Source organism: Ailuropoda melanoleuca, chromosome 3 (assembly GCF_002007445.2).
Source record: "Ailuropoda melanoleuca isolate Jingjing chromosome 3, ASM200744v2, whole genome shotgun sequence".
Classification (NCBI taxonomy): Eukaryota; Metazoa; Chordata; class Mammalia; order Carnivora; family Ursidae; genus Ailuropoda; species Ailuropoda melanoleuca.
The window spans coordinates 90,414,424-90,442,213 of NC_048220.1; the positions used below are offsets into that span (position 1 = coordinate 90,414,424).

Below are 27,790 nucleotides of genomic sequence, written 5' to 3' on the forward strand. Positions count from 1 at the left end.
CAGAAGATCTGGCCACGCTGAGTCCACAGTCGGCCACAGACCCAAGCCCTCCATTGGTCTGCTGGTCTGCTTCATTCGCGTCACAGATCTGACACCTGGGGAATTTGAGTTTGTGCTGCCTTTTGTAGCCCTATGGCTCTCATCCCTCCTGAGCAGGACCAAATGAGCATTTCCAATGAAAGCAAGAAGGGATAGGGAGAATGATCACAGAAGCAGCAGGGCCGGACGCCTGGGGTTCAGTTAAGCGACTCTTGATTTCTGCTTAGGTCTGATCTCTGGTTGTAAGATGGAGCCCTGCATCGGACTCTGTGCTCAGCGCGAGTTTGCTTGAGAATCTCTCTCTCCCTCTCCGTCTGCCTCTCCCCATTGCTTGGGTGCTTTCTCTCCTTTTCTCTTTCAAATAAATACATAAATAAAATCTTAAAAAAAAAAAAAAGCAGCAGGGCCAAGTTTTCATCCCTGCCAGTAATTGCTGTGTTACGATAGGCAGGCTGCTTAACCTCTCTGAATCTCCTCCCTGCTTCCTAGGAAGCTGTAAAGCACTTCTGCCCAGGTAAAGTAAACCCACGATGGTTGAGAGTAAAGCCCAAACTGTTTTCTGGGAGCAGTTTTTGAACTGTCCATGAATAGCCATTCCTTTAGCTCTTCGTCCTCCCTTTTTCTGGGAAAGAAAACAAGGTCTGAAGATTGCTGGCAGCAGCCACAAGATTGCTTCTTATAAGAAAAGCTTTGCAACCTTTCCACCAAGAAAGGAGGAGGAACATCTGCAAGAAAAGATTAAGAAGGGGAGTATTTATAAAGCTGGCCCCCATGTCCCATCCGTAGATGTGGACTCCCTCAGAGTGCCCCTCGAGCGCTAGCCTCAGACCTCCAGCTGACAGAAGCCACAGAAAAGAACCAGCTGGTCCTGGCCAGGCTGGAGATGTTTTCTAAAGTTTGTTCACTTTTTAAAATGTACATTTTTTGGGAAAAATACTGAAAAATACAAAAAAGGAAAATCTCACAATTCCACCACTGCAAATTCATAAAATAAGAAGCGAGGGTTTCTATGTTTCTAATCCTACTCCTCAGAGGTAACTGCTGCTGGGAATCTCACATACTAAGAGATACTGCCTCTGATTATTCATAAATCTGTTTATACATGTGTATCTACAGGCACTAATTTATTTTTAATGCAACATGGCCCCATGTCACGTCTACTAGTCTGTAATCTGCTTTCATTTGCAAATGAGAGATCACGGGTGCAGATTCGACTCAACTTTTTTGTTTATTGTTTCAGTTTTATTACTGTTTTTATTTTTTATTTTTTTATTTACCTCGACCATTTAAATGGTTGCATAGTACTCTACGGTATGGTATTAAGCTTTATTTACGGTAGGGTGTTAGTGGTTTCCCAGACCACTACTGGGAAACATTTGGACTGTTTTCAGTTCTTTTGCTACCACAATCAATACTGCAGTGACAATTGTTAAAAACATATTTTATAACTTGTGTGATTAACTCTGGATATATTTCTTAATAGGGACTACTGGGTTGGAGGGGAGATATATATATATATATATATACATTATATAGATATATAGATATATATATATATATATGTTTTAAATTTTAGGAGACATATTCAACCAAATTACCATCTGAAAGGTTGTACCAATTTTTATTCTCACAAACAGCATGAAGTTTGTGAGACATGAAAAGTGCCTTTTCCCTCAGATTCTCAGCAAAACTGCTTTAAAAATAATGTTCATCCAGTAATCTTGGGTCCTGGCAGTGTATTAGAATCAGCTGAGGGGCTACAAAACACAAAAAAGCCTGAACTCTGCCCCAGAACACTCACGAACATCAGAATTTCTAGGAGTGGGACCCAGGCACTGAGAGCTGTGAAAGCTTCCTCAGGGGACTCTGATACGCAGACGTGGCTGAGAAGCCCTGACTGCAAAATTAGAATCACTGGGGGATTTTTTTTTTTTTAAGATTTTATTTATTTATTTGACAGAGACAGAGACAGCCAGCCAGAGAGGGAACACAAGCAGGGGGAGTGGGAGAGGAAGAAGCAGGCTCCCAGCGGAGGAGCCTGACGTGGGGCTCGATCCCAGAACGCCGGGATCACGCCCTGAGCCAAAGGCAGACGCTTAACCGCTGTGCCACCCAGGCGCCCCCACTGGGGGATATTTTAACACTCCTGACGCCCAGGTTTTAGATCAGGCTTTCTGGGGTGGGATTGAGTCAATGGTGATTTGCAAAGCTCCCCAAATAATTCCAATGTGTCACCAAAGGTGAAAGCCACTCTCTCAGAGGTGCCAACACAGACGGGCTGAGCGGTCGCTGAAGCCGGCAGGCCAGACTGGAGGGCGTGGCGCTGAGCACCCACCAGAAGGTTCCCGGAAAGGCGGGACCTTGGACAAGCAGCTCCAGGACACCCGGAGGAACCCTCCCTCCGGCGCCCACCCTGTGGCCGAGGCCCTACACCTTGGACTATAAACGAACGGGAGAGACTTAACTGAAGGCTGGCTCTCTTTTACAGTAGAAACCAACACAGATAGATGAACGCACACATAAACAACACACAACCCCACATCAGAATATGGGTTTCAGCCTGGCTGCACGTTGGAATTACCCCAGAGATTCCATTTAATTGGTCTGCAGTATAAAGTGGGCATCGGTATATTGCTTCAATCGACTTTAGTAAGGCATAATTTAAATGCAATGAAGTGCATTTGAAGTGTGTAGAGTTCAATATGTTTTGACAAACGTGGACGCCATAAACCACTGTTTGAATCAACGTGTAAAACATTCCCTTTACCCTAACAATCCCTGTACTCTTTTCCCCAGTCCCCCACACCCACCTCCTCCCTCCACTTCTGCTTGTTTAGAACTTAATATCAATGGACCCATACAGCGTGTGCTCTCTGGGTCTTGCTTCCTATGCTCAGCATAAGGCTTTTGAGACTCATTTATGTTGTTTTTATCAGTGACCTGTTTCTTGTTATTGCTAAATAAATATTCTGGTTTTTTTTTTAAGGTTTTATTTATTCAATGGGGCACCTGGGTGGCTCAGTTGTTAAGCGTCTGTCTTCGTTTCAGGTCATGATCCCAGGGTCCTGGGATTGAGCCCCTCATCGGGCTCCCTGCTCAGTGGGAAGCCTGCTTCTCCCTCTCCCTCTCCCACTCCCCCTGCTTGTGTTCCCTCTCTTGCTGTGTCTTTGTCAAATAAATAAAATCTTAAAAAAAAAAAAAAGATTTTATTTATTTGAGAGACAGAGATAGCGAAAGCACAGACAGCAGCAAGAGGGGAGGACAGGGAGAAGCAGGCTCTCCACTGAGCAGGGAGCCGGACGTGGGGCTTGATCCCAGGACCGTGGGATCATGACCTGAGCCAAAGGCAGATGCTTAACCAACTGAGCCACCCAGGTGCCCTGCTGAATAATATTCTATTGTGTGAATTTATCATATTTCACTTTTTGATAACTTCTAGGGTGTTTCTAGTTTGGGATTAAAAAAAAAGATTTATTGATTTATTTGAGAGAGAGAGAGAAAGCACGCCCACCCAAGCGGGTGGAGGGGGCAGAAGGAGAGGGAAAGAGAAAATTCTCAAGCAGACTCCCTGCTGAGCATGGAGCCTGATACAGGGCTTGAGTTCATGATCTGAGCCAAAATCAAGAGGTGGGCGCTTAACCAACTGAGCCACCCAGGTGCCCCTCTTGTTTGGGATTATTATGAAAAGCTTTACTGAACATGCACGCACAAGTCTTTGTATGGGCATCTGTTTGCATTTTTCCGAGGTAAAACTATCCAGCAGTGGAATTGCTGGGTGGCATGGTAAGCATATACTGAATTTTATAAGAACCTGGCAAATCATTTTCCAAAATGCTTGTTCTGATCTGCATTCTCACCACTAGTATTAGAGCTCCAGTTCTTCCACATCCTTGCCAACCACTGGCATTGTTAATCTTTTTCATGTTAGTCATTACACTGGGTATGCGCTGGTACTGCCCTTCTGCGTTTCTCTAAGGACCGATGATGAAAGCATACTTTTATGCGTTTATTGGCCATCTAAATGTCTTTAGTGAAGTGTCTTTTTAAATCTCTTGTTTATATTTTTTATTGGGTTGCTGGGCTTCTTACTATTAAGTTGTAAGATATAAGAATTCTTTATATATTCTTGGTTATAGGTCCTTTGTCAGATGTAAGTATTGTAAATACTTTTTTCCATATCTGTGGCTTGCCTTTTCAGCTTCTTAATGGCGTCTTTTGAACACAACAGGTGTAAATTTGATGAAACTCCATTTATCACTTTTTTCTCTTATAGTTAGTGTTTTTTGGGTCTTGTCCAAAAGAAATCTTTGCCTACCTTAAAATCTTGAAGATTTTCCTCCTGTTTTTTTTTCTAGTTCTTTTCTAGTTTTCCCCTTTATGGCCAATTTGAATTTATTTTTATGTATGGTGTGAGGTAGGGACAGAAGTGGAGGTGTACTTTTTTCCATGTGGACAAGTTGCACCAGCAACTGTTGAAAAGACTGTCCTTTAGGAGACTGGGCTTTTCAAAAGCTCCCGGGGGTTCTATGGAATTGTGTTAATAGCTGTTAGTCCTTAATCAGTTATACTCTGAGGGGGTCCTCCCAGGCCCAGCCTCTTCTGCTGCTACTCCCCCTCCTTAAGTCCATCACACCCAAACAGATAACTTTACACTCAGGCAGGATCTTTGAAATCACCTAGGTTAGCTAATTTTTAGTTCTTGTTTTTATTAAAGCTATACATGGACACAGTTTAATCATTCAGCAGGTTACAAGCTTAGATACATAAAACATCATTCCCCATCTTCTTCCCTCTCATGTCCCCCACCCCAAGAGGCAGCTACTGCCAACAAACATTTAGCTGGCTGAGTGAAACCATGACTGAGAACCCCCTTCTCTATCCTCCCTCATGCTCCAAACCTCAACCTACAAACACATTCCACACACTTTCTCCACACTCACGAGCTCTGCATACATTCCATGCCCACCTGCTCTACACACCACACACCCACTTTCTACACACACCACACACCCACCCACGTGGCTAATACTATTGTATTCTCCAAGGGCTTTAACAACAATAGTCTTAAAAACACCCGAACATCTGGAGAATGCCCAACCTTGCTACTGTGCAAATGAAAAGCCGTGAAGGAACAGTTTCAACCTATGATTAATTGATCAAAAAATAAAGATGAATATAGCCCCATACTGATCAAGGTATGAGGAAAACAGTACCCTTACTGCCTATGGCAATACAGATTGCTACAATTTTCTAGAAATACTTGCCAATCTAGGAATATGGACCAGAAGTTTCAAAAGTGTTAATAACCTTTCACTTAGTGATCCTATATTTGGAAATATAAAGGAAATTATCACAAAAGAGAGAAGCAATATGAATAAAGATTCTCCCTCTGGTGTTATTTATTTATAACAAATAAATGGAAAGAACACAAAAGGTCAGCAATGGGGGCAATTACTGTGCATTTGTTTCATGTGTTAACATATATCACTACATCTGTTTGATGCCTTAAAAATGACAAATATGGGGGCACCTGGGTGGCGCAGTCCATTGAGCATCCCACTCTTGGTTTCGGCTAAGGTCATGATCTCAGGGCTGTGATCTCAGGGTTGCGGGATTGAGCCCTGTGTCCAGCTCTGTGCTCAGCAAGGACTGTGCTTCAGGATTCTCTCTCCCCCTCTCCGTGCCCCTCCCCCCACTTGTGTGCACCCTCTCTCTCTCAAATAAATATTTTTTTAAAATGACAAATATGAACACTATGTGGCATCTCTCAAATACTCATAGCACGAAGGGAAAACAGTAGAAAAGAGTAGAATGTACAACTTGATCACTGATTAAAACCATCTAATCATGATGGATATGAACAGTCAGTGGGAGTACTGATATAATGAAATGGGTTGTATCTTGGAAAAGAGTTGTCTATATTTGGGGCGCCTGGGTGGCACAGCGGTTACGCGTCTGCCTTCGGCTCAGGGCGTGATCCCGGTGTTACGGGATCGAGCCCCACATCGGGCTCCTCCACTATGAGCCTGCTTCTTCCTCTCCCACTCCCCCTGCTTGTGTTCCCTCTCTCGCTGGCTGTCTCTATCTCTGTTGAATAAATAAATAAAATCTTTAAAAAAAAAAAAAAAGAGTTGTCTATATTTGCTGCTTCCCATTCCTCCAGCTTCTTTCAGACTCACTGTGGTGGGAAGCTCCTGCCCCGAGTCCTTGTCTAAAGCTGCCCTCCCAAGTTGGGTCTATCTCAGTCTTCTTGGTACCTGACCCATCAGAAGCATTCAACAGGACTCAGGACCCTCTCCTTGGCGTGCTTCCTTCACATGGCTGCCAAGATAGCCTGGTTTTCCTCCCTCCTTCCTGGTCACTCCTCAGAGTTACTGCTGGTTTTTCTCTTCTCTGCATCCCCTTACTGTCTGAGGACCTCAAAGCTCATTCCTTGGTCCTCGTCTTTGTCTTTGACTTACTCCTTTGAGGATCTCAGCTAGTTTCATGTCATTAAATACTACCAACAACTCCCAAATAACTATCTTTGGCCCAGATCCCTTTTCCAAACTCCAGATTCCTTTATCAAACTGACCACCAACTTCTTAGATGTGTAACAGGCATGGAAGACTCGATATGCCTAAACCCATTTGTTTTCCTTCCTAAACTCAGTGCTCTTCTAGCGTTTTCCATTCAATCGATGACATTCCATCCTGCCAGTTGCTCAGGCCCCATAAGCATCATTCATTCCTCTTTCTTTCATGATCCATATGCAATCTACCAGGAAATCCTGCTGGCTCCACCGTGAAAATACATCCACATTTGGCTACTTTCTACCACCTCCACCACTATGGCCTTGGTCTGGGGCACTGTCCTCTGTTACCTGGACTACTGCAATCATCTCTCTCTCTCACAAGATTCTCTGCTTCTGTCCTTGCCTCACTAAGGTCTATTCTCAGCAAAGCAGCCAGAGTGGCCCTTTTAAGACTTAAGCAGATCATGCCACTCATCTGCTTAAAACTCTCCAATGGCTCTCATCTCACATGGAGCAAAAGCTAGCGCCCTGAAGGCAGACCACCACTCCATCTATGCCCTGCCACTCTCTGGCCTGATGTCCTTCTCCTGGCTTTCTCACTCACTCTGCCACGTGCACACCTGCCTCCTTGCCATCCCTGCGCAAACATGACCATACCTCAGAGTTCTAGCTCTATCAGTCCTCTACCTGAAATTTCCCTCAAGTCTTAGCTCAAAATCTCATTTTCTCAACCAGGTCTTCTTTCCGAAGACCATGACCACTGGCCTTCCCTGCCATCCTCAAATGCATGCCTCAGCCCCCACTCTGCTTTCTCTTTCTCCCATAATACTGCAGTTGATCAATATGCCATATAATCTGCTTGTGTTACTTATTTTTTGGCTTTTCTGCTAATGTGAAAGCTCTGTAAGGGCATGACTCATTGACATTTTGCAACTCTCACGTATCCCAAGTTGTGAGAACAGTGCCTGGAACATTACAGGTGGTCAGTGAATATTTGTTGAATGAATGAATGCTGGATGGTAGATTGAACTTGTTCAGTTCTACTGGGTCTATAACTGAAGAAGGTAATTTCAGTCCATGAACAATACACACATGGAGGACTGGTCCGAGTCCATGGACCTCGAGGGCCACGCTCACACCACCTGGATCACTGGTTCCATCTGCAGAGGTGATGTCCTCCATCCAAGAAGAACAACTTCAAAGCAAAAGGCACCCAGTAGCCTGAGAGCTGGTAAAACTATCAGAATTCTTCCTATGGTGGCCCCCATTTACTCACCTGCCCATACACCCCATTTCTGCCCTCGTTCCCTTAAGAATAAACTCTGCCGCTGCCTGCTACTCCTTCCTCCCTTCTATTTCTCCAGCAACTCCCAGAAGCACCTTAAAATCCTGCTCTCGCCATCAGACTTTAATGAGGGGGATGAACTCAGCAATTAGACACAAGGAGGGGACTGGTTAGGGTCCCTGTGCATCAGTGTTTAACCTAGCATACTGTGCAGCCCTCCAAGCATTAACCTCATTCCCCGTGCACACTCAATTAGGCATATTTACTTCTCATTATCCAGCATGCAATCATGAGTGCTAATAAAAACCTCTGCTACCCCCAACAAAGCAATTAATGCCATTAGCTGTCTCTCAGAAACTCCTCGACAAAGTCCGCTCATTCATCCATTTAGTCATGAATTCATGCACGTATGCCCTTTCCTATTTAACAAAGGTCAAGTGCACACCTACTACGTGCCTTATCAAGCACAGGCCTGGGACTGGAGCAATGAATTAGATACTGTCCTGCTTTACAACAGGCAAATGGTTATAACACTGAGTGACGAGGAACACAACAGAGCAAGGCCGGGTGCTAGTGAAAACCTGGGGAAGAAATGAATGGGGTAGCACAGCTCAGCTCCCTAGCACCAGTTCAAATCCCAGCTTTAGCGAGTTTTAGCTCTGAGTGTCAAGCAGCCAGTTACGACTTCTAAGTTCCATTTATATGATGGGGATAATCATCCCAACACCCTACAGGAGAGCTAGGAGGATTAAATGAGATGATACCTATCAGGTGCCTTACTAAGCACATGGCATAGAACGTATGTTCAATAATCAGGGGCTATTAGGATTTCCTACCCTAGTCTCAGCCTTCAGGTGTGGCCAGGCACATCCCATTTCAGTCCATTCTCCTCTGGCCTGAAAGGACAAAGGGAATCCTACACTTCAGAAGGTTGAAGAGATGCTGGGAAACAAACTGAGGGCTTCAGAGGGGAGAGGGGTGGGGAATTGGGACAGGCCGGTGATGGGTAGTAAGGAGGGCACATATTGCATAGTGCGCTGGGTGTTATACGCAAATAATGAATCATGGAACATTGCATCAAAAACTGGGGATGCCCTGTATAGTGACTAATATAACAAAATAAAAATTATTAAAAAAAAAAAAAAAAGGTTGAAGAGAGTGAGACAGGCATTGGACAAATTAGGCAGCAAATTTCAGAGGACAGGAAATAGTCCTGGCCAGGAAGGCATACAAAGGATGAAGCCCAAATATACATCAACTCTCCCTGGCGGGGGGACCGTGACGTGGGTTCCTCCACCTGCCAGACAATATGCTTGTCCCTTTCTCAATCTAACCCTCCATCATAGACCCAGAGACAAAGACACTAGGAATCTGTACTCTGGGTCGGGATACTTGGGTCACGGACACAAAGTGAGGGTGGGCTGACCAGTAGGATGGGCTGGGGACACACACTGATGCCCACCCACTACGGACACACATGTATGCATGCTGCTAGCGACACGCTGGGGCTCTGGCTGCTCCAAAATGGCCCGGCAATAACAATGACACATCTGCCTGAGGTGGAAAAGGTCTGTATGCACAAAACACTGAGATATATTTAAAAAATAAAAGAATATATGCACATACAAACATACAATTGGAACATTTCTGGAATGATACATAAGAAATTATTAGCAGTGGCTGCTTCTGTAAAATTGGGGAGCTGGGTTGTGAGGGGGGAGTTTTAGATTCTATTTAAAACCCTTCTAAATGGTTATTTTGTACGAGCATACATTATCTATCTATAACCACATCGACATCTCTATCTAACTGTATAAAACAAAACACAATCTGGCTTCAAGAGCCTCTGCCGGCAGCTCTTTCAGACTCGACTCGGGGGGTGGGTGTGGAGGTAGAAGGATGGGGTGCAGGATGGGGAAGGGAGGGTGGCCAGGAACTTACTGGTGTTGTGGTCTATGAAGTAATCTCCAACCTGTGGGTCATACGCCTCTTCCCATCCTAGCGGCAACTCATCACTAATGCAGTCAGCAAAGGTGAGCGGTTTGGTGTACCTGGCAAGGGAGAGGAGAAACAGACTCCATCAGCCCACAGTCCCCAAGGCCCTGTGACTCACTGCTTCTCTCCGCCTCCCTGCTCCTCTGGAGCCACAGACTTTGCACTGACCCCGGCTCTGCTGTCCCCACGGCCCCCGTCGTCCCGGGAAGGTGAGTGCATGGCTGCAGCCGCAGGATTCGATCACCCACGAGGGAGGCAGGGAATCTGCATTCCAGTCCCAACTTTGCCACTAATTTGGGAATGATTTGAGCAAGTCATCTTTCTTCTTTGGGCCTCTGTTTCTGCATCTCTGCCGGGTTTGTGGAAAAGGGTTCAAAGGTCAAGTCTTGCTTCCGGACTCAGACTCCGGACTCAGACTCCACCACTCGCTGGCTTCTTCATCTGCAACTCAATTGCCACCCCCCAAGTCTTCATTCTGGCTCTATCCCTTGTTTGTCATGCCCACTTGACCTCTGGAAAGCTGGCTTACGGCAGTATCTAGAATAGCAGATGCTCTACGCTATGAATTTGCCCAAAAGAAGTATTTATTTGCCTCCTGAACAGGTTCCCCAAATGCCTACACCCACCACTGTCCTTCCCTAGACAATTCAGGCCAAACTGATCTTTTTAGTAATAACAACCCTCTAAGTCCCCACTTCTGTGTGCAGTGGTGGTAATCACCCACTTGGAGGCTAAGTCAGACAGATAAATCATCCAATTAAATGAACTAAGGGCTGTCAAGCCTGGAAAATAGCACAAGCCATCGGTCAAGCATTGTAGCCAGAGTGCAGGGAGCCACCAACCTAGATATACAGTCAGTCAGCCTGAGGGGCCCCTCCAGAAAGCCCCTCCGGTATCTCCCATTGCTGACTTTGCTTAAAATACATATTCAGATGTTCTCCGTCTCCTGGGTGCTCCCACCCCCTCCCAATCCTGGAAGACCGGAAGGCTCTGTTTCATCACTCTTTGGATAGAATGGCAAGCTGAGGTACAATGGGACAGGAAGAGGACTGGATGGGGTCTAGGAGTTCTGATGAAAACCTTCCCTCCAGGCCTCTGGAAACTAACTATCCTCTCTTATACTGTGCGGTCTCCTCTCCTATACCCACTCCAAGTCAGGCTGAAAGCAAAATATAAGGGGGCGGGGGGCGGGAAGAAACACTGAAAGAGCCCCTGCTGGACAGGATGCGGCGAGTTCACATGCCACCATATATCCAAGTCAGGTAGGTTGAACAATACCTCCTGACTGAATCAATGGAGAATCCGAAAGCTGTTAGTCAGTGATTTATTGCTATATTGTGGGAGACGATGAGGATGAGGCCAGAGGTATCCAGGATATTCAACAGACTCAGCTCTGTCAAATAAGGATTCAGTAAGCATCACTTATATTGGCTGTGTGGGTTTGGCAACTTAGTTAAACTCTCTGAGCTTCAGTATTTTTTTTTTTTTTTTTTAGAGAAGGGGGGCGGGGGGATAGGCGCAGAGGGAGAGGGAGAACCTCAAGCAGGCCCCACTCCCAGTACAGAGCCTGACACAGGGCTCGATCTCATGACCCTGAGATCATGACCTGAGCTGAAATCAAGAGTCAGACACCTAACCGACCGAGCCACCCAGGCACACGTCACCTAAACGATCTTTTTTTGTTTTTTTAAAGATTTATTTGAGAGAGAGAGAGAGGGAGGGGGGCAGAGGGAGGGAGAAAGAGTCTTAAGCAGACTCCATGCTGAGTGCAGAGCCTGATGCGGGGCTTGATCTCATGATCCTGAGATCATGCATGAGCCAACATCTAGAGTTGGATGCCTGACCGACTGAGCCATCCAGGTGCAACACCCTCCACTTATTTTTAAAGATTTATTTATTTGGGAGAGACAGAGAGAGACATAGAGTGTGACTGAAGTGGGAAGAGAGGGGCAGAGGGAGAGAGAGAGAAGCAGACTCCCTGCTGAGTGCAGAGCCCCACACAGGGCTTGATCTCACCACCCGGAGATCATGACCTGAGCTGAAATCAAGGGTCAGACACTTAACCAACTGAGCCACCCTGGTGCCCCTGAGTCTCTGTATTTTTATCTGAAAAGTGGGGATAATAGTAACAATTGTCTAGGTTGTTGGTTACGTTAAATAACATCATGTTTTAGGAGCATTTAGCATAGATCCTGGTATGAATGAGTGCTCCGAAAACATTATTATTATCTCCATTTCCCAGAAGGGGAAACTGAGGCTAAAAAAGACTAAATAACATTCTCCAAGTCAATGACAAACTGGGATTTCAAATGTGTCTCCAGAGCTCCTGCTGTGAGCTAAAGGGTTCTCTTAAAAGTTGACATTTTCGGGGCGCCTGGGTGGCTCAGTCATTGGGCGTCTGCCTTCGGCTCAGGGCGTGATCCCGGCAATCTGGGATCAAGCCCCACATCAGGCTCCTCCGCTGGGAGCCTGCTTCTTCCTCCTCCCACTCCCCCTGCTTGTGTTCCCTCTCTCGCTGGCTGTCTCTCTGTCAAATAAATAAATAAAATCTTTAAAAAAATAAAAGTTGACATTTTCAGTGTAGCTCCTGAGCCCCGTGGAAAATCCCGAGCCACTGTCTTAGAGTCCAAGGCGGAAAAAAAGGAGAAGACACACAGGTGATGGGGACTTTCCTCAGCGAAGAAGGCTCTTCATTCAGGCACACCTGTGTCCGTCTGGATAAAGTTCCTGCAAAGCTGTCTTCAGCCCGCCTCCACCCCCCATGCCCTGCACAGACTTCAGAAACTAAAAGGCCATGTGCCACAGTGCCTCCCCGTCCCCAAACTTCACCAAGTGGTTTGTTCCCTCTTCCCTATGGAGAATGAAGACCAGTGGCCACCAAGAGTCAAATCTCATCCAACATCATTTTTTATAGCAAATCTTTGAAAGAGCCTCTGAAAACTCCACACCCAGGCATACCCCTCCACAGGGCGTCACTCCATTACTGAGGACAGAAAGATCTGTGAGGAACAGGAATGCTCAAGTCACACCTCCCTTTCTGGCGCATTCCTCTCCCTGCTCACTGCCATGAAAGCTCTGACCGCCAGCCTGGCTGCACAGATATGAATCTTTTTTTCTTTTTTTTAAAGATTTTATTTATTTATTTGACACAGAGAGAGAGCACAAGCAGGGGGAGCAGCCAAGGGAGAGGGAGAAGCATGCGGGGCTCGATCCCAGGACCCCGGGATCACAACGTGAGCCAAAGGCAGATGCTTAACTGACTGAGCCACCAGGCACCTCCCACAGATATGAATCTTATTATATATACTGTTTGCAACCCAGAAAACCAAGAAGATGTGTCTCTTCCTGACAGTCCCCCTGGATCATCACCTTTCAAAATTCTTCCCTGGGGATCAATTCAATGGTATCATCCAATGGTGCATCTAAGCAAGAGATTCCTGGGTCCCCCACAACTGGTGCTCGTTAAATATTTGTGGAATGGGTGACTGCAATAATGAATATAATATGGAAGGATGCTCTCAATATATTATGAGAAAAACAACACTGTTGCAAGAGAAAATCTACAGGATGCTATTATTGTATATTTTGCCTAAAAATCTGTGTGTGTGTGTGTGTGTGTGTGTGTGTGTGTGTGTGTGTATAGAAAGGAACTGGGTGTGCTTGCTTGAGCAGCACATAAAGAAGGGAAACTGGAAAGATGTACATTAAAATGTCATCTCAGTACAGGGGTTTTAATGTATTTTTTTTTTTTACTAATTTCTCTTTAATGTTCATATATCAGTGTAATTAAAATATTTAATAGTGGCTAAATCTAGGCCTAGAAAGCAAGTTATTTATGTCATGTTCTCTCTCCGGGAAGCAGGCACTCTTACTCCATTTTACAAATGAGAAAGCATGCTCCATATGGCACAGTTAGTAAACCCCAGAGGGATAACCTAAAGCCCCACTACCTGATTCCCAAACGGGAGCTTTGTTAATGAGAATTAACAAGACCAAGCGAGTTTCAGAACAATCTGGAACACAGAGAAGGCTATGCCAGAGATACAGGTAATGACTCTGGACCAGAGGCAAGTCTGTAGGCAAAGGGCTCTGTAGCTTCAGCATATTTGCACCTTCCCTCATCTGTGTCTTGGCACAAAGACGTTCAATACACTTGAATCATCCACAGCTGCCTGACGGAAAGATAATCAAATGTTTCAAAGTCATCCAAGTCATCAATACCAGTAATTCACTGAACTCTCAGTGAGGAGGGGGACTAGAGATGCGGCAGGTCTGAAATACCAAAATGCATCGCTTTTCCAGAAAACCATGAACTCCGCTGATTGTTCTGGTTCTGGTCTTAGACACGGAGAAGTCAGAAGTGAGATAAATGTTAGCTACAAGGTTCAGTGATGTGACTGCCATGAGAACACCCCACTGAGATGCTGACTTCCACATGCAGTGAACACAGACACGGTGCTCATTCAGGGGTAAAGAAGACTGAATCAAGAGGACCCAAAGTCAGAAGGAGAGGGCCTAAGGAGAAAGGCACGCTCTGCTTTGATATTCAGGGTTCCCCTTTGATGCAATCTTGGGGGAAAAGCCAGAGGGCTGATAGCCTAGCTCCCAGAGCTCTTCCATGGGAAAGAGAAAAGCTTCTTTTTGAAGACTATGCAACTTACAAGAAATCTGGACAGCAAGATTCTCTCTGGAACAAATGCCAAGAGGGAGATGAATTATTCAGTGTGCAGCAATGTGTCATTCAGAGAATCAGGATGAAGAGAAGTGTTTTTAGCTGCACAAAGATTTAAACACACACACACACACACACACACATATGCACGTGAACACAACACTCTTCCTGCCAGAGAGAATGGTCTGTTTAAACCAGTCCCCTCTGGGAAATGGTGGGTGCTTCTCTGGCCTACAATGTTTCCCCTTGGGCAATTGCCAAGAATGTGGGCTGGGAAGAGATGTCCGCTTTCAGATGTGCCCTGGACTTGGGGGCTTGCCTGGAACTCCCAGCCCCCACCCTCCAGTGAAGCGATTCACCCCATTTCAAGCTTCGGGGCAGCCTCCAGCCTCCACGTCCTGGACTACCGAAAACCCCAATCATGAAATCAAAATGCCCCCAATGCTGGAGGGGCGAGAGGGAGGGAGGGAAGAGGGCCAAGCAAAAACGAGTTCTGCCTCTTCTTAATTACAAATCTCCGAAGGAACACAAACATTCCTGAATGTTTCACAACAGGCTCTCCTGGAGAAGCAGCCCGGATGTGTCACCTTGGAGACAGGCGATTCTGCCAGGATCACCTTATGGGGAGCACACTACAGGGAGCGCACCTGTCCAGGAACACCGGCTCCCTGCCCTCCTCCTCCGGTGTCATGTCACTTTCCTATGGTCTGTGGGAGAGGCTTCCAGATCGCCATGGCCGGCATTCGGTATTCAGATGGTGCATCCTTTCTAAGCAGGCAGCTCAGAGAAGGAACGGAAGACCTTCTGCCAAGTCTAACCCTGGGTGGTGATTCTCTGGGGACTGAGGAGCGCGTAACCTATCTTTCATGTTCCTACTGCTTCCCCAGCGATCCGAATGCTTCCCACAGTAACCTCTTCATGGCCGTCCAGCAGGATGCTGGCCCCTGACTGGGCTCTCTCCGAAGGACAGCTGGGCAGGATCACTTTCTAAAGGGCCCTCCAGAATGCAAGCCAAGCACTGTCCAAACTTTCAGCTGAACCCCTCCTCCTGCTCAGGCATAACGAGCAGGCCGGCAGGCTCCTCCGCCTGGGGGTGTTTCACATGCACAGTTCCCAGAGCTTAGGTTGCACAACTCTGACCCCGCGGCCTCACCTCCAGGCTGCTGCAGAGCAGGGCCGCGTTTCCAAACTGCCCCTTCACCTTTGGCACCTGGTAGGCTGGGGTGGGCAGGGAGAAAGTGCCATATTGGAAGTTCTCCTCCCTTCCTTTAATTCAGTGCCATTCAAACACCTTTATGCATACATCTCACAATGGGGGGCTGATAAAAACAATCACCTCAGAGTTTGTGAGGACTGTGCACACAGCGCGGCTGAACCTTCACACACACCAACTGCAGAAGTGGACGAGTCAGACAGGGACCTGCCCTTACATTCTAGTCCATAGACACACCCCAACCAGGAAGCAAGCCACCAAGTCACTCAAGGCAGGATTCATGCTTTGCAGAAAAGTGCCAATCTTATGCAGAAAAATGCCGCAGGGCAGCGGGACCGAGGGGAATGGGGGTGGGGAGAGGAAAGGAGGGAGTGTCTGAGGAAGCCTCTTGCAGAAGGTGATCCTTGAGCGGAGACCCCATGGTGGGAAGCAATGGGAAGGGCCAGCTGGGGCCCAGGAAGATGTTGGAGAGTTTGAGGGGGAAAAAAAGCCACCTAACATATCTTTCTGTTATAAGCGATGGGGTGGAGGCACAGGAACGTAGAAGTTGGGCTTCCCTTGTAAGTGCCTCCCCGATGCTACGCTGCAGAAGGAGACCTAGGGAAGCTCCCTGCCTCACCCTCTGCTTTCCTCCTCTCTCCCCCATTTCCGGCAGTCCTCCAAGCAACAAACATTTACTGCGTGGACACAACAGCCTAGCGCCACGCCATGAGGGCTCTGCCATTTGAATAAGCCTTATTTCTGCCTTCAAGAGCAGCGGGTCTGTCCAGGGAGCCAAGGCTTCCCCTTAGAACAGGCAATGACCCATCACCATGGCGTTTGGTGATGGTATACAAGGTGGCTATGCGACCTGGGGCTGTGGACCACAGGCAATTAATTAGAGGGTGTAGGGGTGGTGAATAAGCTGCTAGGTCTGCGTTCAGACGCTCTGCGTTCAGACGCGAAAGGCCAAGGGACTGGGAGACCGGAGAGACTGAGGCAACCAACCGGGTGTAGTCAGGAAAGGCCGGAGGAGGGAGTCCAGGCAGGAAGGAAGAAGATGGTGGTGGGCTTCATGGCTACTGGGGAGACAGGTTAGCTGCTACCCACAAAGGCTCAGGATCCCACGCTGGCCTGAAACCCACGCCCCATGTCTTCCACAACCACGGGCATGTTACATAACCTCTTTGGGAGGAGCGTCCTTCTCTGTGAAACTTCCAAGTCCCAATCTCATAAGGGTGTGGTGGGGATTAAATGAGATAAACCGCGTAAAATGCTCTGCACAGGGTCTGGCATGTAATAAGCCCTGAGCAGATATGGGCTGTTAATGGGATCTACTGAGAGGCTTTGTTCTGTTCATCGTGAGAATCGTGTCCCCTTCCATCTTAGGTGGTCAGATACATTTGCAATCCTCATCAGCACGACTCTTACCCCAAGAGATACCCCATGGTGCTTAAAACTCCCAGCTCTAGAGTCAGCCACACGCAGGTAGTCACTTACTCTTTGTCCTTGGGCATGAGCCCTAACGGAATTTGCTTCTTCATCAGAAAAGTGGGGATGTTCAGAGTGACCACCTAGTTAAAATGAGCTGTGCTGAGCCCCTGGCACACAGGGCTCGACCAATATTAACTGGTATTATGAGTTGGGTTTTCTATCCTTATTTCCAAGATGGGGAAACGGAGGCAAAATAACTGTCCAGGTTAAGAGCCAATACGCCCTGCACTGTACTCCATGGTTTCCTTTCCTTCCAGGGTCTGGGACTGCATACATGTTCCCTTTTTGGAAATTAAACCAGGAGTTAGGAGATGGCAGCTGGAGTGGGTTTGGCTCTCACGATCTGCTGGCTGGAGGAGGTGTTTACATCAGGGAACTTCTAAGCTCTCATTCTTAAGAGAACACTTCCCTCCCTCCGTCCACTCTCAAAACACCTATCTCAACATTCTGGTGTTTTTATCCCCAGACTCTTTGCTTCCCTACTTTGGTTGAGCTGGTTTATCCGGAAGCTTTCTTGGCCTGGTCACTCCCACTCCTGGAATTCTTTTATGGGGAAAAGAAGAGGAGGGAGCAAACCAGAGGGAAGGTTCCAGAATTTTCTCCATGCTCCCCTCTCCTCTTTAGGCTGACCCCTTTCCATACACACTGGTGGCTCACTCCCCCTGCTAAATCTCATCTTTACCCTGCCCTCACTGAGTTCTTGGGCCAGTCCTCTTCTTCTGCCTACATCCCCAGGTCCATCCATCCATTCCCCGATTCCCTCCAGCTCACCGACACAGTGGTGAATCCATGCTGCCATGCCTCTGTGAACCACTTGCCAGGATTTAAAATTATGGTTCTGAAAACCAAATTGTGCATTGGAGTAGGCATGGCCAACTGACCACTGGAAGGCCAAATTCAGCCGACTTTCTGCAGTAGCCTATTTGCCTATTACAGCGCTTTGTTTAAAAGTGGACTTAGCATGACTGCTGGGGGCCGCACTCTTGTTGCACACAGTACCCCTGCTCTATAACACGATACTCCAACTTTTCTTACTGAAAGGCAGCAGAGAGTAGTAGTTAAGAACACAGGGCTCTGGAGCTAGACTCCTGAGTCTGCTATTTTCGAGCTGTGTGACCTTGGGCAAGACATTTAAACTCCCGGTAGCTCAGTTTTTAAATCTGAAAAACGGGAAAAAATATGATACATTTATTAAATACTACGTCCCAAGAACTTTTTCAAGCGCTTTGTGGATATTAACTTACTTAGCCCTCATAACAACCCTTTTCGGTAGGTACTTTTCAGACCTGCTTCATAGTGTTCTTTGAGAGTTAAATCAGATAATGCACAAGACAGAACTTCGGAATACATGAAATCAACATGAGCAATTCGTTGTTATTTTCATTGCCGTCCAAATGAAGCCTCTGATGCCGAGGTATGAAAGAATGATAAAACTGAACAGGGCCTCTGGAATCTGACAAATCAATGCCCTTGTTCTACTCCTAAGAAAACTTAGGAACAGAGAGAAAAGACTTGTCCAGAGCCACCCAAGAACCCAGTGGTAGGGCTGAGACTAAAATCTGGAATCAACCCTAGGCCTGTATCACACTCATGACACCAAGAGATCAAGCCCACCTGGTGCTGAGTTCAGTTCTGTATGAAATGCTGTATCTGAACATCCTGCAAGATACAGTTACTGAGAGTATTTTCGGGGCTCACTGACCCTATGATACTGAAAGGAGAATGACTGCAGGGCAAGAACCTGAATGAAACTATGAAGCTCCCACTTGTGGAGAGACAAGGCTGGGAGATGGGCCCTTCCTTTGGCCCATTTCCTCATCAGAGGGTAATTTCCTGAAAGTCCAACACTACAAGAGGACAGGGTACCTGGTATGCATGCTTGTCTCTCACCCAGCTCCACCCCGGGTTCATCCTCATTCCTGAACTGAGAGCTAGACTTAGGCACTTCTGTGCCCTATCAAAGGGCCAGTTCCATCCTTCATAGCTGTGTAATCTGAGTCCATTCTTTCCCCAGCTCTGAGCCTCAGTTTCCTCATAGGTATAAAGCAGTCAAGAAAATCTGCCTTGCAGGGTTCTTGCAGAGACTAAATGAGTTAGTACATGGGAATGACTCAACATGGCATTTGGCATGTAATGCTGGGTAGGAATGCAGAGCTCCTCCTTTCTATAGTCAGGATCCTGGGGGCATTCAACCCCTGGTTTTTACTCCACCAGTCCCAGGAGCTAGGTTTCCAAGGGGTCTCCCCAGGTGCTGGGCTGTCCAGAAACCTCCAGCTCGAAGAGCAGAGGCCACAGCCCACCCCTCCCTGGAACCTGACCATTTCTCTAGTCCTTGAGCTCTGACCCTCACCCCACCCATGCAGGCCTGAGGAGCTGGTCCTTCTAGAAGGAATTGGCCTTGAAGGCGTCTCTGGGATCCTGTCTGATCTGTGGCCCCTTTCATGCACACTTTAGAGCATTGGAAGGGGAGTGAGGAGATCTGGGTTTTGAATCTTGACGCTGTCACCAGATTAGCCATGCCCCTGGGCTTCCTACCCTATCTGGGCTTCCTATCTCCAAAACAAGGGAGCTGGAACATGGTATTTTTAAGGGCCCCTTTACTAAAATTTCATTAATTTACTGTTTGGCCGCCTGTCCCAGGGGTCAAGAGCACTGTGAGGTTGCAGTCAAACAATAATGAAAACGTCTTTTGCTGAAGGCCAATTAAGTATGAGGTGCTGGACCATATGCTCTATATAAGGGAAGTCCTTTCCTTTATCCTCAAAACTTTTCTGTGAGGCAGGTACTGCCACCTTCATTTAACCAACAGGGAAATCAATGCTGAACAGTAATAGTAATAATAATAAGTACCAGGCACTATTCAGGCTCCCTTACACTGACTATCTTTTGATGATTCTAAGCTGCACATTTAAAAATACATTTTAACATCCCTGAAATTGGGCTGTGTGTCGCCACTGCTTACTGACATCTTACAACACTGTCAGCCAGCCTGCAATCCTGATGGAGGTGTCCCTCCCTGTGTACAGACATCAAAGGTGTCCTGGCTTGGGACAAAATCCCAGAGACAACAGTGGAGCACTTTTAACCCCTAGGAGCCAAATGGTTGTGGGAAAGGGTTGAGGAGGCAGTGAACCAACCTGTTTATCAACATTCCCCAAGCAGGAGTGCAAAGTAAGTAGGCTAACTCTACATGATTGCCACGCTGGCTTCAGAGCCCAGCACCAAAGCCTTTGAATTCCCCTGTGGGTCCTTATAACAAGGCTGTATCACCAACACTTTGAGGGCAACAAGGACGCTATTCAAAGCACAGACACCAATAATCCTGAGTTAAAAAGTAACTGCAAAGAATTGGATTCATGAAACTAATATAACACTGTATCCTAAGCACACTGGAATTTAAATAAAATAAATTTAAAAAAAAAGAATTGGATTCTGAATAGGAAGATGTTTTAGGAACACTGGAGCATTATTTCGTTTATCTAGTTGGGTTTTCGTTTTTTGTATGCATAAAAGCAGTATGTGAGTTAAAAGAAATCTAAGTTTGAAAGATTTATTTCAATAAGTAGGAGAGAAATGTTTTATTTAATTTCGAAACACTGGGTTGTAATTTAATTGGTAGCTTTTTTCCTTTCTTAGTGACACATAAAATAATGGTGCTTCTTAAAAAATCAATGTTGTGTTGATTTGTAATAACCCCAAGCTGGAAACAACCCAAATGTCCATTAACAGTTGAATGGATATAAGGCGCCTGGCTGGCTCAGTCAGTTAAATGTCAGCCTTTGGCTCAGTTCATGATCCCGGGGTCTTGGGATGGAGCCCCACTTCCGGCTCCCTGCTCAGAAAAGTCTCCTTCTCCCTCTGCCCCTCACCCTCCTTATGCGTGTGCTCTCTCTCTCAAGCAATAAATAAAATTTTAAACAACAACAAACAGGGGCACCTGGGTGGCTCAGTCGGTTAAGTGTCTGCCTTCGGGTCAGGTCATGATCCCAGGGTCCTGAGATCAACCCCATGTTGGGCTCCCTGCTCAGTGGGGAGCCTGCTTCTCCCTCTCCCTCTCCCTTGCCTGTGCTTGCTCTCTCTCTGTCAAATGAATAAATAAGATCTTAAAAAAAACAAAAAAAAAAAAACCCAGTTGAATGGATAGACAAACGTAGTGTATTATATAATGGAATATTACTGAGTAGTAAAAAAGAACGAACTGTTGACACATGCAACAACATAGGTGAAACCCAGAAACACTGTGCTGGGGATAAGGGTCAGGGGAAAATAGACTATACTATATAATTCTGTTTATATAAAATTCTAGAAAATAAAAAATAACCTATAGGGACAGAGAGCAGATCAGTGGTTGCATGGGGATGTGGGTAGAGAGAGAGAAGGGTTATAACGGGGCACAAAAATGAGAATGTTTGTTATATTGATTATGAAGACAGGTTCACAGATGTACAGATGTATGTCAAAACTCATCCAATTACACTTGTTAAATACATACAATTTAGTGTGTTTTAATTATCAATATCTCGATAAAGTTGTCAAGAAAAAAACAAAGAAAACCCCCATATTTGATGCAATAGAATCGTAATTTGTTTAAAGTAATCCTGTAAGTACTATTATCAGCTCCATTTTCCAGATGTGGAAACTGAGGCATAGAAGAGGTGAGCTGACACACACAGGAACACTTGGCCAGTAGAAAGGTAAATCCAACTGGCCTCAATTCCCAGCTCTGCCACTGAGTGACTGCCGGCGGCCAAGTCCCTTTCCCATCCTGGGCCACTATTTCCCCATCCCCACCATGAAAAATGGCACAGTGATTGCTAAGGGACTTTTCAGTACTGAGTTTCCAAGACTGTCCTCAGTACTTGTCCAAGGTCACATGGCCACAAAGGAGGGGATCCTCCCAGGCACTCGGATTTCCTGACCTTCCCCGTTTCCCGTGACCACATCCATTCATTCTACGAGCACCCCTCCTGACATCTCCTTGTATACAGCAGTGGTTCTCAACTTTGAGCTGCATTAGAATCCTCTGGAGGGCTTGAGAACCTACAGATGGCTGCAATACTCCCATACTTTCTGACTCAATAGGTTTCTGATTCTGGGCGGAGACTTTGCATTTGCAACAAGCTCCGAGGGGATGCTGATATTGCTGGTCCTGGAGCCATACCGAGGACCCACTGATGTATAATAGCGTCCCCTACCTCATAACTGCAGGGGCTCTAAAAAATGGTATCCAACCTTGTGTTCAAGAAATGCCTCCCCTTCTCTATCAACGGTTTCTGCCTCCCTGTCCCACTCCGCAGGTCATGGCGACTCAGCCTCTCCCTGAGCACAGCCCTCTAGGCAGGCTGTATCAGCCCTTTGCTAGTGTTTGCTGAGCTCCTATCCAAAACAGTGTGTTGTCTGAGGTCCCCTAGCCAGTGAGCATAGAGCCAGCATCTCGATCCAATCCAGGAACTCAGGTCCTCAATCAACCACTCAGCTGCTCCGTATGTGGAAGGCCCTCAGTGAGCATCATTTTCTTTCTGATTTATTTCACATCAAACAGCCCTCTTCCCTTTGCATCCATTTGCGGACTGAAGGCCAAGCAGAGCTGGGGCAGGGGCAGGGGTGGTTGGCAGTACCTGGCCTACAGTCCCTACAGGCCCTTGGTTCTGCAGGTGCAGGACTAGTCCATGAAGCCCACTAGCCCCATCTCTCCAACCATCAAGGGTCTTCTGGGTGCCCTTTGTGTCTTCAGTTGACACCTGTCATCTCATGCTGTGAACCACACGACTTCTATCAGCCCAGGCCCTCTGAACTCTACATCTTGCTACCTCCTGCTGCCCCTGTGTGGGTTTATCAGGGGTTCTAAACACCTGGCTTCCAACCTCCCCTCTTCTCCAGCCCTTTCCACCAGGACCACTGGAAGAAGCCTTTTCAAAGCTGAGCCATGCATTTCACAATAGAGGTGACCTGCCAAAGCCCAGGGAGGACAGGACACGGTTCCCCACCACCACCACCACCACCACCACCACTGTTCTATGGGCAGCAGGGTCAGGGTGGTTTCCTGGGTTGCCTACCTTGGCAGGTTGGGCCTTCCTGACATCTTTCCTAGACACTGCAGCTGGCTGGTCTAGGAAAGCACAAGTCAGCGCAGACTGGCTGTGTCTGAGAATCTGAAAAGCTGCAGACGCCCGAGTGTTTGCGGACTGCATCACAGGGCGCACACTGATCTAGTCCAGAAGCTCACCTTGTCTGTCCACCTCACTGCTACTTCCTTATTTCCCAAGATCGCAGAGGACGAGAGCAACTGACGACAAAGGAGCTCTGCACAGGAGTTGAAAAAAGGGAATGGTTTCACCTCTGAGAAACAGGACTTCAAGGGTTTATTTTCCTCCCATTTCTTTTTAAAGAAGAAAATACATGGAATGTGTCGTTCCCTGAAGGGATGCCCCACCTGCAAGTCAACATTAAACACCAAAGTGTGCTGAGCTGAAGACAGCTGAATTAAAGTCAGCAGTGAAACAAATAAGCAATTAAAACGGCTATTTCAGGAAGCCCTGGAAAGCAGCAGATACAAAATGAATTATTCATTCATACTGCCAGGATGACTTCTGGGCATTGTCTTCTGTGCTCTGTTCTTTTGCTCTTGTTCATGCAGCCATTCAAGCACAAAGAGGGGACACAATACCCTGGCCCTGGGACACGGGTGGCTGTGTGCACGCACACACGCGCGCACACACACCCCACAAGGAGGCCAGGTGGCCACTCCAGATGGTGAGCCACACGGAAAAGAAACCCGCAGGTTGGCAGGCGCCTTCAGCTCCCGTGCCAGGGGAGAACGTATGAATATCCAACTGGCCCAAGAGGATTGTGAGGAGAGGAAGGGAAAGGGAGAGAGGGGTCACAAAGGATCACCTGCACAGTGCAAGAGAGACTATGTACAGTGTTTCTAATATTCCACAAGCTTCCTAACTGCTCTGGGATTGATCTGGGGGCTTCAAAGGCAAGGGGAGGGATCTGGGACATCAGCTGATCCCCACACTGAGCCTGCCCGAGCTCTGGACATCAAATGGTGCATCCAGCAGACTTGCTGGAAGGGCTCCATCTGGATTCTAAAGTCATCAGTCCTTCTCGCTGCCTGACTGTATGAGAAGCTCAGCTATATATCTTATATCCATCCAGGTGACCTTGGACAATTCCCTTCCCTCCTCAGGCCTCTGTTTCCCCCATCAATAAAACAAGGAGGATGGACTCCATCTCAACCAACTCTTCCAGGTCTGGCCTTTCATGGTGCCATTTTGTCATGAAAATCTAGTATCCAAAGGATGATTTGCACGCTCCTGTGTAAGGACCCAGTGTCAAAACCCTCAGAGAGTAATAATACATGCTTGGTCCCTTTCGTCTGTGACATGGCATTAAGTTCTCACAGTAAGCCGTGTAAATAGCTTCTATGCTAAACCCCTGGCATAAATGAGTGGGGCCTTAGAGAATCATACTGAGTTGCCCAAAGTTGCTCAGCTGCTAAGAGGCAGATTGAGGATTTGAATTTAGATCTTAACGGCTATTGAAAAACTGAGTAGAAATCGCTTTCTACACCATTGGGTGGCCAGAAGAGGGGATTTTTTTTTTAAATGTCATGGAATTTAAAACTACTCCCTAGAGTTTTAAACAATAAAGTCTGGGAAGAAGGGAAAACTGGGGGACTACTTTTACCCCCAGCCACAAACTGGACATTAGGAATTTTATTGGGAATACGGTGGGTGAGGCTATAGAAGACAAGGAGGAAAAGAACTGTGTTAGATAAACTGAAAGAGATGCTCATCTTGGAGCTCCAGGATCAGAAGTCAAGGCTGATGACCGACGAAACAGGAGTCAGAGAAGTACCCGATTCCTCAAAGAGAAGGGGCCCCAAAAACGTTATCACTTGTCTCACCGCTGTTTCCAACCGAACCGGGTGGAAAGGTTCATACACAAAGACGTTCAATGAAGCATTACTTATCACACACACACAAAAATGGACACAGCCTCAAAATCAATAGGGAATAGGTAAACTATATAGGGACTGAATAGTTGGTAATAACCATTTGATGCAACTGTTTGAAATGTACACTCACGAAGCCTTTTGATGACAGAGGAAAGAGTGCTTATATTACAGAATTTAAAAAGAAATAAAACAGCAGGATATAAACTGTGCGCGCAGCACAGTCTTACCCGCCTGCAAGAAAAAGGGAAAATGACTACAAAGAAAAATGCCAAAATGTTGACAGTATTCGCCTTTCGGTGGTGGGGGTAATGTTCGGGGATTTTTTTTTCTCCTGCTGCTTTTATAACCAGAAAAAAGAGAAAAAATACTAAAACTACCAAGTAGATTTTTGTACACAACTTCAGTTCTTCTATTTAGAACCTCTTACTACCCTTTCATTAAAAAAAAAAGTCATTCCAAAATGAACCCTAATTTTTCTTTTTTTTTTTAAAGATTTTATTTATTTATTTTACAGAGATAGAGACAGCCAGCGAGAGAGGGAACACAAGCAAGGGGAGTGGGAGAGGAAGAAGCAGGCTCATAGCAGAGGAGCCTGATGTGGGGCTCGATCCCACAATGCCGGGATCACGCCCTGAGCCGAAGGCAGACGCTTAACCGCTGTGCCACCCAGGCGCCCCCTAATTTTCTTCTTAGAGAAAAATTCAAAGTATAGAAAAATAATCAGAACATTGATAGAAAACAAGCATCAACACTCATTACACGATCCTTGCTGAGAAGTGGAGCTGAGAAGTGGAGCCGTGATGCTGGGTGGAGGCCGGTGAGACTCCCACATGGCCCTAGGCCGGCTGCCAGGAGAGGAATGCATTCAGCCCTCCTAGGTCCCCACCCCAGAGCCTGCGGACCCGAAGGGACCAGCCCGGGAGGCTGTCTAGGGGCTGATGTGAAAGGCCCCGGGGAGACCTGACAATTATTTCTAGATCCTCCCCGCAAAGGCATCTGGGTAGACAAACACAGAAAAATCCCAAACCATTATCAAATTACTCCAAATGACAACCAGTTAGGTTTCGCTGGAGGAGTGCTAGTGGGGGGTAATAAATAGCGTGCAGCTTGGAATATTTTGTGTCAAAGACAAAGTTGATGGGACTCAGACCAGCCTGTGTGACAACACAAACTGTGGTAAGAATACCTGACAGAATACTTGGCCGTAGGAGCTGTTAAATCAACTCTCGCCCACGCCCCCGAACCCCTCTGCCCTGACAAGGTTCTGGCTCAGAAAAATGGCAGCTTCCTGCTGCTTCTGGTGAGGACATGGCTTCAAGACAACTCCATGCGTACTCCACACTAATTCACACACTCCATGCCTTAGTCCTTGCTGTTCCTGCTGCCCAGAAAATCTTTTCCCGGGCACCTGTTGATCTAAAGCAGGGGTTGAAAAGTTCTCTCTTTACCATGTATGTCCTTTTATTGCTCTGGTGCCTGCCACCTCCACAAGTTTTAACAGGACCTGAGCGATGTCTTAGCAATCGCTGTAACCTCAGCATCTTCCATGAGTGAGCACCAAATGAATGCTCACTGAATGAATACATGAACTCACAAAAGAACAAATGAAGAAGGAAATATTTCATTGGAATTCCCAGCAGGGTTCACAGCGAGGCCTTCTACCTTCCAAGTTTTGCTTTGACCTAACAAAGGGAAATTTGCAAATGAAGAAATACTTCAGGGTCCTCAAAGTACTTCCGCATGCTTGATCTGATTTGATTCGCAAATAACCATCAGGACAACGCCAACCTTACCATTTTACAGATGAGCAAACCGGACACTCTGAGACTTTCCTCAACTGACGGGGCTGCCTGGGCCCTGGTTTGTGCCAGGACTGGACACAGGCCACCTGGCCCACTGCTTGTTCCCCTCCACCACAAACTCTCTCAATAGGTCTCCTTCCTCATTCCCAGGTGGTAACTGGAGAAGTGTGGCAGCAGCCAGTTCTCCTTCCCCAGGGAGTGCACATCCCACTGGGTAGCCCGGGAAGCCTCCGGCCCCTCCTCCCATTTCATTCTCCTGAGTATCACCAGCATGCAGACGTGAATCTCTCCCTGGCACAGGCATTCTGTGACCCTTCGATGGTCCTGTGGGAAGGCATTGACACCTGACGGTGGTGATGAGGGAACAGAAGGCAAGCTGAGGACAAAGCAGAAGCTGACACCCCACAACCCTCCCTGCCCAGATGGGATATATGTGACATTCCTCAGGCACTCCTGGCTGCCCTAAAGCTAAGGAACGGAAAGACAAATAGTTAACTTACAGAGATCACAAACCTGCAAGACATGAGTCTCCCCCACTTTACAAATGTCTTAGCAATCTACAAGGACAAAGCATTTCTACCAATAACCTAGCTTCCAGAAGGAAATGTAGATACAATTAAATGTCCTTATAACCAGCAGCCCATTGACAGACACTTGAGGCAGACGGAGTGTCATGTTCCTCCAGGAAGCCCCCAGCTATCTTCCTGTTAATGCCTCAGCTAGGAAGAAACACAACCTTAACTTGACAATGTCAAGGCTTCAGGTACCTTGTGGGTCCTCTTTAGCATATGAAAATCCTTTCGAAACCTCCCTTTTCCTTACTTCCCCCAACCC

At 46.8% G+C, this 27,790-nt stretch overlaps 1 protein-coding gene across 6 annotated transcripts in view; it reads right to left on the reverse strand.

Annotated features, from left to right (window-relative positions):
* WWC1 (WW and C2 domain containing 1) overlaps positions 1-27,790 on the reverse strand; it is a 147,317-nt gene that overhangs the window by 66,102 nt on the left and 53,425 nt on the right. For 5 of the 6 annotated variants that reach the window (XM_019799023.2, XM_034656760.1, XM_034656761.1 and 2 more), the window contains exon 2: positions 9,780-9,889. The exons of the other annotated variant lie outside the window; for it this stretch is intronic. In XM_019799023.2, coding sequence (XP_019654582.2) covers positions 9,780-9,889 — 110 coding nt within the window. The remainder of the gene's footprint in view (positions 1-9,779; positions 9,890-27,790) is intronic. 6 annotated transcript variants of the gene reach the window in all.